The 17,068-nt window shown below is 44.8% G+C and overlaps 1 protein-coding gene across 1 annotated transcript; it reads left to right on the top strand.

Annotated features, from left to right (window-relative positions):
• Positions 1–218: 218 nt before the first annotated feature.
• LOC148685815 (MAM and LDL-receptor class A domain-containing protein 1-like) lies at positions 219–15,262 on the top strand. Its single transcript, XM_088669911.1, has 11 exons — positions 219–306; positions 621–880; positions 10,805–10,889; positions 11,128–11,196; positions 12,208–12,357; positions 12,853–13,112; positions 13,194–13,278; positions 13,580–13,729; positions 14,035–14,294; positions 14,395–14,479; positions 15,213–15,262. Exons 1-11 carry the CDS (start codon positions 219–221, stop codon positions 15,260–15,262), a joined length of 1,542 nt encoding a protein of 513 aa, XP_088526037.1.
• The last annotated feature ends 1,806 nt before the right edge of the window (positions 15,263–17,068 follow it).

The raw sequence follows: 17,068 nt of genomic DNA, 5'->3' as shown, positions 1-17,068 counted from the left end.
ATTCTCTGCTTCATTTTCTATTGTTTCCTCTGGATGCGAACCTGAATTCTAGCGTTGCTTGTTAAGGGGAGTGCAGAGCACTGGTGAGCATCAGGAGTGGTTTTGGAGATGGTCTCCAAGCATCCACATCAACCTTTCTCCTCCTTGCTTTGCCAGAGCCGTCCCTTCGCCCTGGTTTGTCTTGCTCCTTTGACATGGACTTCTGCTCCTGGACCCAGATGGCCTCCAACGTTTTTAACTGGACGTGGCACAAAGGTCCGACACAGACAGCAGATACTGGACCATCCTCCGACCACACCACAGGAGGTGAGGAACATCAAACCATCGCCGCCTTCGGAAGCCTTCCAGGAGACCACTTTGGCCTGGACTGGCACATGGCGCTCTCAGTGAAATGGGGCAGCCAGCCTTCCCTCCAAGGGCCTTAGATCAAGGAGTGCTGCACTTGGCACCTCCTCCTACATGCCCTGATGGCAAACTGGCCAAAGAAGGTGCTGTCCCTTCTGCACAGGATCTCCCTCCATGTAGATGGCCCAAGCATGGCATTGCATCCAGCAACTCCCCAGGGACCCCCAGGTGAAGCAGGGTCCCGTATCTTACATGTGTGGTTCTTTTCCCCCCAGAGGGCTATTTCATCTACCTGCAAGGCCATGTTGCCAAAGAAGGGGATGTAGCACGCCTGGTCAGTACTTTCTACAACTTCACCAGGCCCCGCTGCTTCTCTTTCTGGTATCACATGTACGGGGCGGCCCAAAGAATGGCCCTGCGAATCTATTTGGCGTTTGAAAGTGGATCCCGTGAGCTGATCTGGTCGCAGTCTGGGAACAAAGGGGACCGGTGGCACAGAGGCGAAGTCAGCATACCCCAAGGGGGGAAAGCGCAGGTAACGGAGACCCTCGCAGGTGATGCACCTTGCAGGTGTGGCCTGCAGCACCTGAGCCTTTTCTGGCCAGGAAACTGATTGGAGATGCCGTTTCTCCCTAGATCATCGTGGAAGGCAAGCGGGGGGAAGACGTCCGCAGTGACGTGGCTGTGGATGACTTGTCCCTGGAAGAGGGAGATTGCCCAGGTAAGATCAGCCAGTCAATGCTGGGTCTGGATGGAAGAGCAGAGCATCAGCGGAGCTCTGAATAGTCCCAGTACAGTATAGCTTGTTTTTTGACAATGCTGTGCTCTGTGTGCATGAGAGAAAAACATCCAAGCCGTTATAATGCATGTTTCATTTGTCTAATTGGTTTTTGATAGTAGGCTCTTTTGACATTCAGCAATATATACATTGACCAATCCTGCTCATGATGTTAATGGTCAGTTCTTCAGAGCCCACCTTGGGTTGTGTCCCAGGGTCAATCTGTCCAACATGCCTCCTCTTCAGTCCCAGCCAGGACTTCCTGGTGTTGGAAGATCAGCCAGGCAGGAGGCTGCATGTCTGGGAACCAGGACAAGGCTTTTTGTGTACAAAGAAACAAAAAATACAAAAACATAAATTCTTACTTATAAACCTTATTTCAAATCTATTGACTTCCTCTCCCACCTTCTGCTGCACTTCTTGATATTTCATATTTAGTAAATTCTAATTCTTACATAAAATCTTAGATTCCTTTAGATATTATCATTTTACTAGATCTCTTTTCCTTATCTTTTATAGATTCAGTCTATATCTTACTTCCTAATTAAAATATCCTTATCTTCTAACAATACATATTTTTAAACCTTATCGTTATCTACAACCTCCTTGTATCTCCCTCACTGTCATTAGATCAATCTATTACATGCTTTTTTTCAAATAGATTTTAAATTTCTTCCAATCTTCTTCCACTGCTTCTTCACTCCGATCCTGAAGTCTCCCCATCAACAGACAGTTCCATATATTCTATCAGCTTCTTCTGCCATTCATCCACAGTTGGTAATTCTTCATTCTTCCAATTCTTTGCCAATAGTATTCTTGCTGCTGTTGTGGCATACAAAATTTTTCCTTGTTTCATATTTTGCTTCCATAACCTTTCCCAATCCTCCACCATGATGTTGTACCCCACATCATTTGCCCATTTTATCATCACGCTTTTCGTTTGCTCGTCTTTTGTATGCCATTCCAACAATACATTATACATTTTTGATAATTTTTTACTTTTAGAATCTAACAATTCTGTTTCTATTTTAGACTTTTGTATTTGGAAACCAACTTTTTTATCCATTTTAAACATTTCATTAATCTGATGATATTGAAACCAATCATTTACTTTGCTTTTCAACTCCTCATATGATTTAACCTTTATCTGATCACCAACTTGCACCAAGATATCCCTATATCTCAACCAATTTGTTGACATGTTTAACCTTTTTTGAGTTTTTGCTTCTGCCGGTGAAATCCATCTGGGTGTTTTTGGTTCTAACAGGTCTTTATACCTGTTCCATACATTGAAAATAGTTTTCCTGATAATGTGGTTTTTAAAACCTCTATGCACTTTGACTTTATCATACCAAAAATATGCATGCCATCCAAACGCATTGTCGTGACCTTCCAAGTCAAGTACCTCTTCGTTTTCTAAGGCAAACCATTCTTTTAACCAGCAAAAGGCTGCTGCATTGAAATATAACTTCAAATCTGGTAGGGAGAAACCTCCTCTTTCTTTCACATCTGTTAAGAGTTTATATTTAATTCTAGGTTTTTTCCCTTGCCAGATAAATTTTGATAATACCTTTTGTCATTCTTTAAAACATGCAACATTATCAACAATAGGTAATGCTTGGAATCAAAATAACATTTTTGGCAATACATTCATCTTTATAACAGAAATACGGCCAGTCATAGATAACTTTAAATTTGACCATCCTTCTAAATCATGTTTTATCTCTTTCCAAACTTTTTCATAATTATTTTTAAACAAATTTATATTCTTAGCTGTCATATTCACCCCTAAGTATTTCACCTTTTCCACAAAAGTCAATCCCGTGATATCTTGCAACTTATTAACTTCATCTATTGTTAAGTTTTTGCCTAAAACCTTTGTCTTTGTTTTATTTAATTTAAATCCTGCCAGCTGTCCGAACTCCTGTATCAACTCCAGCGCTTTTATAGCGCTTGTCTCTGGCTCCTGTTGTGTCAACACCAAATCATCAGCAAAGGCTTTTACCTTATATTGTCTTGCGCCTACAGTAATTCCCTTCACTTCTTCATTTTTCCTAATCATATTCAATAAAACTTCCAGGACCGAAATAAATAGAAGAGGGGAAATTGGGCACCCTTGCCTGGTACCTTTTTCAATCTTAATTTCCTCTGAAACTATATTGTTAATGAGTCTCATGACTGGTGGGATGAGTCTCATGACTGGAATGTAGTATTAGAGGGATACAATCTATTTAAGAGAAATAGACCAAACAGGAAAGGAGGAGGAGTAGCTTTATATGTCAGGGATGTGTATACCTGTGAAGAGATCCGGGATTTAAAACTTCAAAGCCAAATTGAGAGTATCTGGGTCAAAATTAAGGGAGAGAAAAATAACAGTGATCTCATTGTGGGAGTTTACTATAGATCCCCAAGCCAAACTGAGGACACAGATGATCCCTTCCTGGAACAGATGGCCAAGCATTCAAAAGGAAGTGAGATAGTAGTAATGGGGGATTTCAACTATCCTGATATTTGTTGGATGTCAAACTCAGCCAAGAGCATAAGGTCGAACAGATTCCTCACTGGCCTTGCAGACAACTTCATTGTCCAGAAAGTGGGAGAAGCAACAAGAGGATCAGCCATTTTAGATCTGGTCCTAACCAATAGTGATGACTTGGTTAGTGGGGTAGAAGTGGCAGGATCATTAGGTGGGAGTGACCATGCTCTTCTGGAGTTTATTATCCAGCGGAAAGGAGCAACCAAGCATACTAGGACTCAAATTCTAGACTTTAAGAAAGCCGACTTCAGAAAACTTAGGGAAACGCTGGGTGAAATCCCATGGACAGTAATACTAAAAGGGAAGGGAGTTCATGATGGTTAGGAGTTTGTTAAAAGGGAGATATTAAAAGCACAACTTCAGGCAATACCAATGAGACGGAAACATGGAAGGTGCCTAAAGAAGCCAGGGTGGCTATCTAAAGAACTTTTGACTGAGTTAAGATTTAAAAGGGATATGTACAAAAAATGGAAAAGGGGGGAAATCTCCAGAGAGGAATTCAAACATATAGCCAGCACGTGTAGAGACAAAGTCAGAAAGGCTAAAGCACAGAATGAACTCAGGCTCGCCAGAGAGGTTAAAAGCAACAAAAAGGGCTTTTATGGGTATGTCCGTAGCAAAAGGAAGAACAAGGAAACAGTGGGGTCACTTAGAGGAGAAGATGGTGAAATGCAAACAGGGGACAGAGAAAGGGCAGAACTCCTCAATGCCTTCTTTGCCTCAGTCTTCTCCAAAAAAGAAAACAATGCCCGACCTGAAGAATATGGAGCAGATGATTCAGCAGGGGAAACACAGCCCAGAATAAGTAAGGAGGTAGTACAAGAATACTTGGGTAGTTTAGATGTATTCAAGTCTCCAGGGCCAGATGAACTACATCCAAGAGTATTAAAAGAACTGGCAGAGGTGATTTCAGAACCACTGGCAATAATCTTTGAAAATTCCTGGAGAACAGGGGAAGTTCCAGCAGACTGGAGGAGGGCAAATGTTGTCCCTATTTTCAAAAAGGGGAAGAGAGAGGACCCAAACAATTACCGCCCAGTCAGCCTGACATCAATACCAGGAAAGATTCTAGAGCAGATCATTAAGCAAACAGTCTGTGAGCACCTAGAAAGAAACTGTGTGATCACTAAAAGTCAGCATGGGTTTCTGAAAAATAAGTCATGTCAGACTAATCTGATCTCAATTTTTGACAGAATTACAAGCCTGGTAGATGAAGGGAACGCTGTGGATGTAGCCTATCTTGATTTCAGCAAGGCCTTTGACAAGGTGCCCCATGATATTCTTGTATAGAAGCTGGTAAAATGTGGGCTAGACAATGCTACCATTCAGTGGATTTTTAACTGGCTGGCTGACCGAACCCAAAGGGTGCTCATCAATGGCTCCTCCTCATCCTGGAGAGTAGTGACTAGTGGGGTGCCACAGGGTTCTGTCTTGGGCCCAGTCTTGTTCAACATCTTTATCAATGACTTTGATGATGGGCTTGAGGGAATCCTGAGCAAGTTTGCAGATGACACCAAATTGGGAGGGATGGCTAACACCCCAGAGGACAAGATCACACTTCAGAATGACTTTAACAGATTAGACAACTGGGTCAAAGCAAACAAGATGAATTTTAACAAGGAAAAATGTAAAGTACTACACTTGGGCAAAAAAAAAATGAAAGGCACAAATACAGGATGGGAGACACCTGGTTTGAGAGCAGTACATGTGAAAAGGATCTAGGAGTCTTGGTAGACCACAAACTTGACATGAGTCAGCAGTGTGATGCAGCAGCTAAAAAAGCCAATGCAATTCTGGGCTGCATCAATAGTAGTATAGCATCTAGATCAAGGGAAGTAATAGTACCACTGTATTCTGCTCTGGTCAGAGCTCACCTGGAGTACTGTGTCCAGTTCTGGACACCACAGTTCAAGAAGGATACTGACAAGCTGGAACGTGTCTAGAAGAGGGCAACCAAAATGGTCAAAGGCCTGGAAACGATGCCTTATGAGGAACGGCTTAGGGTGCTGGGTATGTTTAGCCTGGAGAAGAGAAGGTTAAGGGGTGATATGATAGCCATGTTCAAATATATAAAAGGATGTCATATAGAGGAGGGAGAAAGGTTGTTTTCTGCTGCTCCAGAGAAGCGGACACGGAGCAACGGATTCAAACTACAAGAAAGAAAATTCCACCTAAACATTAGGAAGAACTTCCTGACAGTAAGAGCTGTTCGGCAGTGGAATTTGCTACCAAGGAGTGTGGTGGAGTCTCCTTCTTTGGAGGTCTTTAAGCAGAGGCTTGACAGCCATCTGTCAGGAATGCTTTGATGGTGTTTCCTGCTTGGCAGGGGGTTGGACTGGATGGCCCTTGTGGTCTCTTCCAACTCTATGATTCTATGATTCTAATTATTATCTTAGCTTTCTGGTCAGAATAAATTGCTTTTATGCCGTTAATAAATCCTTGTCCCATTTCCATGTTTTCCAACTCCATGAAATATTATCAAAAGCTTTTTCTGCATCTATAAACTTTAACACAGCTTTAGTGTTGATCTTTACTTCTAGCCGTTCTAAAATATCTATAATGTTTCTAATGTTATCTTTCATATGTCTTGCAGGCAAAAAGCCTGCTTGGTCTTGGTGGATCTGATCTATCAATATTTTCTTAAATATTGCAGCCAAAATGTTTGTAAAGATTTTATAATCCACATTTAACAGGGAGATGGGACGATAATTCTTCATTTGTGTTCTGTCCATGTCTGGTTTTGGTATCAGGGTTATATAGGCCTCTTTCCAGGTGTCAGGCGCTTTGTCCCCTCTTAAAATGTTGTTACACACATCTTTCAGCGGTTCTGCAAGCCAGTCCTTTAATACTTTATAGTATTTCGCCGAGAGTCCATCTGGTCCTGGCGCTTTGCCAATCTTCATTTGTCCTATTGCATATTCTATTTCCTGGATCGTTATGTTGTAGTTGAGTAGTTTTTTCTTTTCTACCGGGATCTTTTGCAGTCCATTCTTGTTCAGAAAGCTTTTAATCTTGTCCGTTTGATCTTTTTCTTTCTTGTAAAGTTTTTTATAATACTTCTGAAAACAACGCCTTATTTCAACAGGGTTCTGTATTATTTCCTCATCCTTCTTTAATGTTGTGATCGTGTTCATCTTCTGTCTTCTCTTCAGCTGCCAGGCGAGCAGTTTCCCACATTTATTAGCTGATTCAAAAGTTTTTTGGTTCATCAATTTGATCTTCCATTCGATTTCTTGATTTAATATCTGCGAATACCGAACTTGTAATAATTTTATACTTTTCTGGAACTGTTGGTTCTTTGGGTCTGTTCTTAATTTCTTTTCCTTTTCTTTTAATTGCTCCAGAATTTTTTCTTTTTTCTCATTTAATTGTTTTTTCCTCATTGCATTTTGTTGTATCAAAAATCCTCGCATGACTGCTTTGCTTGCATCCCAAATCACCCTTTTGTCCACTTCAGTTCTCAGGTTTATCTCAAAATAGTCCTTCAGGGTTTTTTGGGCATCCTTTACTACTTTTTCATTTCTCATTAAAGCATTGTTCATTCTCCATCGGAAGGCCCCCTGTATATTTAATTTGATATCAAGGCTTACTGCATTATGATCAGAACAAGTTCTTGGGTAGATCTCTGCTTTCGATATCTTAGGTGTCAGTTCTCTAGAAATCCAAATATAATCAATCCTTGACCACAATTTTTGTGATTCTGAATAGAAAGTCCCTTCTTTTTCTAATGGGTTTTTAATTCTCCAGGCATCTATTAAATCCAAATTTTCTACCATCTCAAAAAAAGATTTGGGTAATCTTCCGTCGTTCGTGGACTTCTGCCTCTGTGATCTGTCCATTAGAGTAGATGATACTGCATTCAGATCCCATAGAATCAAAATTTTATAATCCATATAGTCCAATAGGATGTCATGAATCTTCTGAAAAAACATTGCTTTTGCATCATTCGGCGCGTAAATTCCCAAGACAAGCCATTTTTCGCCTTGTGCTGTTACTTCCACTGCAATATATCTGCCTTCTTCATCTTTAAATAGTAATTTCGATTCCCATTTATCTTTAACATAAATCACAATTCCCCTTTTCTTGACCTTGTCCGATGAGATGTAAGCTTGCCCTAGTTTTTTGTTGACTAGCAAATTCCTGTGTTGTCTTTTGATATGGGTCTCTTGCAGGCAAATAATGTCCAAATTTTGCTTTGCCAAATCATGCTGTAGTTGACTTCTTTTAATTTTGGCGTTTAATCCTCGTACATTCAACGTTAAGAGTTTTAATGCCATCTTCCTCTTTATTTCCCTCCGACTGCTCCCAGGGCATCTAGTGGTGATTCTGGCAATTCTGGAACTTCCAAATTCAAATCCTTTGCGTGTCTCTCCAGGAACTTTCTCTTGTCTTCAAGATTTCTAATTCTTGTAGTTCTGTCTTTAAAGGTAAAAGTCAATCCCTTGGGAAATTCCCAGCGGAACGGAATATTCCTCTTCTTCAGGGCACTTGCCAAATCCAGGTATCGGTTTCTAAATCCCAGGAACAGTTTCGGGATAAATTTGAACAGGATAACTTGTTCTCCTTTTATCTTCAAATTTTCTTTAAAATGCCAGCTGAGGATTTCGTCTCGTTGAACTCTTGTCTGGAACTCTACAATGCAGTCTCCCAGTATTTTAGTTCCCTTCTGTCCTCTTGGTCGCAATCTATAGACCTTTTGTATCATTTTCTGAAGTTCCTCTCTATCCAATTTCCACTGGTTTATAAAATCATCTATCACCTGGTCTTTCAAACTTAAGTCTTCTTTGTCAGCCTCCGGGTATCGTCTTAAAATTAAGTGGTGTTCGCGCGCCTGCATTTGAAGAAAGGCCACAGAGACCTGGGTAGCTTCCTCCTGTCGTTGAAGAGAAATTCTTTGCTGTTCCAATTCTGTAATTCTGTCCGCAGCTGCTTTAACTTGCTCTTTACATTCCTTTGCTTCTTTTGTAGCCAATTCCGAATCTTTTTGCACTTTGGTAATTGCTTCAGTATTGGCTTTTACCGATGCGTCAATTCCATCCAATCTATTGATCACTGCTTTCACCGATGCATCAACTGCTTTGACGTCTGCCGAATTCACATCCAATTGTTCTTTAATTTCTGTCAGGGCTGTTAGAAGTTGCTCAAATTGTGCTCCTTGTATTCCTTGTTGTGGTCCCTGTACTTCTCCAGACTGCAATACTGGGTTGGATGCTCTTCTAGGTTGGGCCCCAGCCTGAGCCTGGGCCTGTGATGCTTTCTCCAATTTTTCTTGAGCCTTGGATCTTTCTTTGGACGATTTTTGACTGCCCGACATCATTAAAACAAAGTTCTAAATCCACAGGCTCTCTCTTTTGCTGGTACTTGCAGCTGCAGCTTCAAGGTCAATTAAATCCAAACAGTGATAATGACAATCCAGTTCCCAGCAATTCTTTCAAGGCTGAAAATACAGCTGGCTACCTGTAGAGGGCAGTGCAGCAACAAACAGGGAAATTTCCACACTATTTCCAATCATACACGTAGTCCAGCCAAAATTTTTAAAATCCGTTATTCTTAATCCCCCTTTCAACACACAGGCAGAAAATTGCTTTCCCCCCCCAGCTCTGACACGGCTCTGACAGCTGCCAGAATAGATCAAAGGCACTTTAAACAGAGTTGAAAAGTTCAAGCGGCTAGCAGGGCATTGTGATGTCAGCCTGTCTGGTTGCCGGGGGGGGGCTCCCTTTAGAAGCAGATTGCAGCGTGAATATCAAGTCCAATTTTACCAAATTTCAGGGGTCTCAAGTACACAGTCCACTCTCCCTTTCCTCTGAATTTGGGGAGAATTCGAGTTGAAGTTTAGGAGATATTAATTTTTTTAAGATCAGCATCCGGTTATAGCTGCTTGTCTTTACTTTCAGTTTTAAACGCAGCGTTGGGGGGGGGCTCCCTTTCGGAGCAAATTGCAGCATGAATATCAAGTCCAATTTTACCAAATTTCAGGGGTCTCAAGTACACAGTCTACTCTCCCTTTCCCCAGAATTTGGGGATGTTTCGAGTTGAAGTTTAGGAGATATTATTTTTTTAAAATCAGCATCCAGTTGTAGCTGCTTGTCTTTACTTTCGGTTTTAACGCAGCGCTGGGGGGGGGGAGAGACTTCCCAATCCCCTTAAACCCCTCTCCGCTTTTCCAATTTCTTTCAAATTAAGAAGAATCTTACTTACAAAGTCCAATTAAAATTTCCAAGTCAATTTGGGAAGAAGTTGCCGCTCAGTTGGTGCCGTCTCCAAGCTGCACCTGGATGAAGTAGCGTCGTTTGCAACCCGCTCTCTCTCGCTGCCTCTGGGGGCTAGCGGGAAGCGGGGAGACTCTTCCTAGCTCTGCCGGACCCACGTCCCCAACCAGCCCAGGCTGGGGTTTCTTCTGGGGTTTTTTTTAGCTTCCACCCCCCCTATCTCCTCCAGGCAGGGGTCTCAAAACTCAGAGACCTCTTTGGGACGACTTTCCCCCCAATGGCGACAACCGGAAGTTCCAGGAGACCACTTTGGCCTGGACTGGCACATGGCGCTCTCAGTGAAATGGGGCAGCCAGTCTTCCCTCCAAGGGCCTTAGATCAAGGAGTGCTGCACTTGGCACCTCCTCCTACATGCCCTGATGGCAAACTGGCCAAAGAAGGTGCTGTCCCTTCTGCACAGGATCTTCCTCCATGTAGATGGCCCAAGCATGGCATTGCATCCAGCAACTCCCCAGGGACCCCCAGGTGAAGCAGGGCCCCGTATCTTACATGTGTGGTTCTTTCCCCCCCAGAGGGCTATTTCATCTACCTGCAAAGCCATGTTGCCAAAGAAGAGGATGCAACACGCCTGGTCAGTCTTTTCTACAACTTCACCAGGCCCCACTGCTTTTCTTTCTGGTATCATATGTACGGGGCGGCCCAAAGAATGGCCCTGCAAATCTATTTGGCGTTTGAGAGCGGATCCCGTGAGCTGATCTGGTCGCAGTCTGGGAACAAAGGGGACCGGTGGCACAGAGGCGAAGTCAGCATACCCCAAGGGGGGAAAGCGCAGGTAACGGAGACCCTCACAGGTGATGCACCTTGCAGGTGTGGCCTGCAGCACCTGAGCCTTGTCTGGCCAGGAAGCTGATTGGAGATGCCTTTTCTCCCTAGATCATCGTGGAAGGCAAGCGGGGGGAAGACGTCCGCAGTGACGTGGCTGTGGATGACTTCTCCATGGAAGAGGGAGATTGCCCAGGTAAGATCATCCAGTCAATGCTGGGTCTGGATGGAAGAGCAGAGCATCAGCGGAGCTATGAATAGTCCCAGTACAGTATAGCTTGTTTTTTTGACAATGCTGTGCTCTGTGTGCATGAGAGAAAAACATCCAAGCCGTTATAATACATGTTTCATTTGTCTAATTGGTTTTTGATATAATACATGTTTCATTTGTCTAATTGGTTTGACACATTTTCCATTTCCAATTCTCAACCTAGGACTGACTCCAGCAGCTCTCACACCTCTCCCCATCACCACCAGCAGCAGCACAGCCCCTCCCGCCACAGGTCAGCTTCCCTGGCATAAAGAGCCCCTTGATTTTCCTGTATGACTTTTGCTGGAATTTCCGTTCTCTGCTTCATTTTCTAATGTTTCCTCTGGATACAAACCTCGATTCTAGTGTTGCTTGTTAAGGGGAGTGCAGAGCACTGGTGAGCATCAGGAGTGGTTTTGGAGATGGTCTTCCACACTGAAATCTTCTCCTGCTGCATTCTGCCTTTTTTTGAAGACATTGGCCTGGAAGCCCACAGAAGGAGGGCAGGGTTAGCAGTGGTAATCAGCTGGATTGGGGGAATCGGGGGGCCTCTAGGACAAGGGGAGAAGGTACCAAAGCCTACACTTCAGGTTATGGGTCTCTTCTCTGCTGACCTTGGATTCGTCCAGTTCCCAAAGTATTAGATATGTTATTTCCTTAACCGTGGGCCTAGGGAACTTTGCAATAATCAACGAGAGCTTTTGCTTGTAACATTGGTTCATCTTAACACATCCTCAGTATTTCTCTTCACTGAAGATTGGTGAGATGCTGAAACATCTGTTAAGATAAGCCCATCACATGAAAAGCAAAAGCTCTCACTCATCCTTGGACGTTATTCTCCCCACGCATTGTTGATGATGCAGGGACTAGATTGCCCTTCCCTCCACATGTTCTGGGCGTCCTGTGAGCCTCTTGTAACAATGGATCTGCAGGGGCCATCCCGTTGCAGGAAGAGCAACACAGAGACTGCATAGGGCCTACTGCTGGCCTTCTGGAATGAGCCTTCCAAGGATGTGTGTCCACCTTTGTCATTCTCACTTTGTCAGATTTTCCCATTCACTCTGATTTCTCTTGCTCCTCTTATGTGTACTTTGACTGCTGTGGCCCTCAACAAACCAAGGGATTGGCAGTGCCCATTCAGTTCCAAGGAGGATGACTTCTGGCATGGGCACCAGCCTACAGAAGCTGGACGCACACACATTTGGTCCTGCTGGAAGGACACTTCCACGGAGGAACATCAACCTTTCCCTCTTGTTTTTTCCAGAGCCTTCTGTTCAGTGCAATTTCTCTTGCTCCTTTGATGAGGACCTCTGCTCCTGGACAAAAGCCATTTTTCACAGCTTTGACTGGGTGCGGCACAAAGGCCCAATAGCCTCACCTGGCACAGGCCTATCTTCTGACCACACCTCCGGAGGTGAGGGAGGGATCAAAGTATCTCCAGGGCAGGGAAGAAGGGCAGATAGGAGACGCTCACATGTTCCATGAAATCCAGGGGCCTCAGCCTCAGCCTCTACCAACCCAGCAGTTCAAAAGCAAGCCAGTGCAAGTAGATAAATAGGTACTGCTGTGGTGGGAAGGTAAAAGGCGTTTCCGTGAGCTCTGGTTTCTGTCATGGTGTTCCGTTGCACCAGAAGCAGTTTAGTCCGGCTGGCCACATGACCCTGAAAGCTGTCTGTGGGCAAACGCTGGCTCCCTCAGCCTGAAAGCAAGATGAGCGCCGCAACCCCATAGTCTCCTTTGACTGGACTTAACCGTCCAGGGGTCCTTTATCTTTACTTTTACTATTGTCTGTTTTCTGCGGTGATCCAGCACCACCACTTCAGAAGTCCTAAGGCACTGCAGCTACCAGCTCATCAGTGATCAGGTGATGCAAGGATTCATCCCATTCCCATGTGCTTCTCTTTCTCAGAGGGCTACTACATCTACCTGGGAGGTAACCAAACCAACCCACAAGAGGTGGCACAGCTGGTCAGCTCAATGTGCACCCCCACCAAACCACACTGCCTCTTCTTCTGGTATCACATGTATGGCACATCACCAAAAATGGCGCTGCGCATTTATGTGATCTCTGATAATGGAACACCTAAGGTGATCTGGTCTCAGACTGGCAACAAAGGCGACCAGTGGCACAGAGGTGAAGTCAGTGTACCTCAGGGAAGACCTTTGCAGGTAATGCAACCGCAGGTGTGGCCAGCAGCACCTGAGTCTTGTCCACCCATGAAACTGACCAGAGATGGTGCTTCTTCCTAGATACTCCTGGAAGGGGCGCGGGGGAAAAACTCCCAGAGTGTCGTGGCTGTGGATGACCTCTTGATAGAAGCGGGAGATTGCCCAGGTAAGACTCCCCAGTGTGTTCCAGTCTGGCTGCACCTTATTGGACTAGTGTGGGTTGTTTTAGTGGCCATGGGTGGCAGGACGAAGGGGAGAGAAACATCCCTGGTTTTTTATGTCAGCAATTTATTATTATTATTATTATTGTAAAGCTCACGCTGGGTTGTGAAGCGTGACCCTGAGATGATGCAAGACCAGCTGCACACCAGCCTGAGCATGAACAGGGAACGTAAAGAGGTTCAGGGGAGTGCCTTCTACACCAGGCTAAAGGTGTACACACCCACCTTTCTCCTTCTTGCTGTCAGTTTCCTCCATTCGATGCAATTTCTCTTGCTCTTTTGATGTGGACTTCTGCTCCTGGAAACAGTTGCCCTCCAACGTCTTCAACTGGACGCGGCACCAAGGCCCAACGCCCTGGTTCAACACGGGACCATCCCGCGACCACACTTCAGGTGGTGAGTAGGGATGAGAGCGTCACCACTGTGGGAAGCAAGAAACCCTTGCGCCCTCAAGGAAATGCATGAGCCAGCCAGTCTTAGACATTCCAGAGGCTTCCACCAGGGATTGCAGATGCAGCAGGGGATGCTTGAATCCTGCTCTCCTTGTAATAATAGCAACCTGCCAGATGAGGTCACTGGCGGTCTGTTTCCTGCTGCGCTGCAGCGCCACCACTGCGGAAGACCCACGGGTGGCATAGCAGCTCCCCAGCAATCAGACCATGTAGGGCTCTGTCTCTGTCACATGTGGATTTCTTTTTCAGAGGGCCATTATATCTACCTGGACGGCAGAGCTACCAAAATAGGGGACACAATGCACCTGGTCAGCCCTGTCTGTGGCTCCTCCAGGCCCCATTGCCTCCGCTTCTGGTATCACATGTACGGGGCAGCTCGAACAATGACACTGAGGATTTTAGTCGTCTCTGGTGGCGCCGCACCTGTGCTGCTCTGGAGTCAAACCGGGAACAAAGGGGACCAGTGGCACAGAGGTGAAGTCAGTGTGGCTCATGGAGAAAACATGCAGGTAAGGGGGGCACGGTCAGGTGCGCATCTGCCAGGTGTAACCAGCAGTACGGGAGCCTCGCCTGGCTATGGTCCTGACTGAAGATGCTGCTTCTCCCTAGATCATCCTCGAAGGTATGCGGGGCGAAGACGTCCGCAGTGACATGGCTGTGGATGACCTCTCCTTGGAAGAGGGATTTTGCCCAGGTAAGACACCCTCCCCACACACCCAGTAAGGTTTCTCAGGGTGGGTCTGAGCTTAGCTGGACTAGAATGGCATGGTGGACTGGCAATCGGGGTGGCTAAAGAAAAGAAGAATACCCATGTCTTTCCATATCAGTGCTTCAGCACTCACCCTCGGTTGTAAAGCACGTCCTTGAGGTCATGCAGGACAACCAGCCCTGTGTAAGACTGAGCACAGGGCTGCCTTAAGCAGATGTGGCGGCGGGGTGCAAAGATCCACCTGGCAGGCCCCCCCCCCAGGTTGCCCACTCCCAGGCACGCAGGAGGGTGGAGTTGGCTGGCTGCCTCAGCGTCTCGCTGGCTTGCTCGCCCCCAAACTCGCGGCGCAGAGCCGCCCGCAGCAGAAGAGCCCACTGCATCACTCCGACCAACGGACGGCCTCTTCCTCGGACTCAACTCTCAGGCCCCGGACTCTCAGCCTGGCGCCCCTGAGAGCCCTGCACCCCTAGTGCCTATGGGTAAGACGGCCCTGACTGAACATGAAGGGTGCACAAAGAATTTGGGGGATTGGCTTCTCCTGGTGGTCTGCTGCCCCTTCAGCCTGGCCGTGTCTGTGTGTTCAACTGGGGCTTGCATATTTCAAGACTCTGCTTATGTCTCCGTTGCTGCTTTGAGTCATTCTCCTTTCTTCCCTGAGCCTGCAAATAGCATGGTATGTAGCCTTGAATTAAGGAACCAATGCTCTTTCTCACAATAGGAGGAATTGCGGCAGCACCCCCACACAAGAGCCCCCCCAACAACGCTTGAAGCACTGCGCTCACACTTGGGCTCACCTCTCTTCCTACCTAATGGACCTTGTAGCCAGTGAACATCGGCTGATCTTCAAAATGACCAGAATTAATGTATTTCTGATGAATCAATGGTTTTCCAATGATGACTACTGGCAAGGAACCTTCAACAGAGTACGAAAACCACTAATCCGATAACTGATTTACTCTTCAAGATACAAAAGAAGATTGTGGCGCCAAATTCACAGATAGATAGCAAACTTTTCTAATTGTATTGTTAAACAACTAATTGTTATAGCTGAATTTATTTGATTTTTTTTAAAAAAAGATGAATCTATTTCCTTGGTTACTTCACTTATGAACACTTTAAATCTGGCATGTTGAACTTTTCTTATTTTCCTTTTGACATATTTGAAAACTCTTTACATATTTAACAACTCACCTTTCAGCATATGAACTTTGTATTATATCTTTTAATCAGCTAAGATTCCTAAACCGATTATTACTGACAACTGAGCAATAATTGTACTGAGTGGTAGATTAACCATCTGTTGGATTCATTCATACATAATTTACTTTAGCTATTAAAGAAAACTAACTGAGACATCACGTCTAATAAACAGATAGAAACAGATTCTAAAGCTGGGGGGGAAGTATGGAATGGGAAAAAGAGAAAAATGACTGTCTCATCTGTAGTGGATATCAGTCTACAGTGGACAGGTTGAAAACTCTTGTTAGCTATGATTTTAAATAATTGGAAGACTAGATGTTAGGAAAACCTAAGCCTGCAGAACAGTCATTATTGAGTAGGATAGAGGAGAAGATATAAAACGCAAGGGAGGCTTCAAGCAGTGGTCCAATTAAAGAAAGGGAGAAGGAAGTCTTAAGCAAAATAAATGAATTATCAACTTCTGTAAAGAATATGGAACATAGGTTTGTAGGTATGCATATGGATAAAAATGAAATTTCCAATCCCAAACTGAGAAGAAGGCAAGAAGTATTAGAAGGATGTGGCTGTGTGGCTTTTCTGATGGGAAGAATCCGGAACCAGCAAGACCAAAAGGACTGGAACAAATTTATATTATATATGAAAGACAACTGTAAGCAATTAACTTCATTAGCATGTGTAAGGGGGAAGGCTTACAGAGAACAGCCCCTCCCTCATCAGGAGCAGCTCGTCTCCGAGCAGCCACGAGAGCGAAGGGTCTGATGGGCAGAGCCAGGAAACGGAAAGGGAGTGACAGCCCTCTAGCAACATCCAAGAGCCCTTGCTCCATAGGCAGGGAGCGAGGGAGGGTGAAAGAGGGGACAGGAGTCAGTCAGTCCGCAGGCCATTCCCCCCCCCCCGACACCGGAATTGAGGGGGCGGAGAAAAGGGAAACGCTTCACAGTTCCGAGGCTTTTATGTTGGTCTAGAACATGACGGTCGCCAGTGCAGGAATCTGATTCGGAGTGAGCAGACATGAAACCAGCAGCTCGTTGCACTGTAAATAATGTGCACTAATAAAAACTTCTGAAAGACAAGCATGTGGAAGGTCGTTACTCAGGAGTAGCCACAACAACCCTGACAGCAGGGTTATCTGAAGATCTGTAAGATGAAATTCCTACCTATTCAGGTTGAGTGAGATAATATTTTAGGTAATGATATAACAAGGACAGGAAACGAAGCAAAACGTAAAGATGTAAAGTTTAATTTTGTAAACCATGAAACAGGAGGGAAGTCATTAGGCTCAGTTGAGCCAAATAGATAAAATAAGAGGGTAAGATGTTACGTAATGTGATTATATGTAAAACCAATAAAAATCACACACACGCATATGTAAGC

The sequence above is a fragment of the Zootoca vivipara genome, chromosome 5 (genome assembly GCF_965207765.1).
Source record: "Zootoca vivipara chromosome 5, rZooViv2.hap1.1, whole genome shotgun sequence".
Taxonomy (NCBI): domain Eukaryota; kingdom Metazoa; phylum Chordata; class Lepidosauria; order Squamata; family Lacertidae; genus Zootoca; species Zootoca vivipara.
Note: the sequence above shows the minus strand (reverse complement) of the source record. Positions and strands in the feature narration are given on the sequence as shown.

What these genes read in the sequence shown, in the direction of transcription:
- LOC148685815 (XM_088669911.1), top strand. Translation starts at nt 219, where the DNA reads ATGGCCTCCAACGTTTTTAACTGGACGTGGCACAAAGGTCCGACACAG. An exon ending in GGAAGAGGGAGATTGCCCAG is followed by an intron (nt 10,890 to 11,127) that starts GTAAGATCATCC and finishes TTCTCAACCTAG; the next exon opens with GACTGACTCCAGCAGCTCTC. An exon ending in GGAAGAGGGATTTTGCCCAG is followed by an intron (nt 14,480 to 15,212) that starts GTAAGACACCCT and finishes TTCTCACAATAG; the next exon opens with GAGGAATTGCGGCAGCACCC.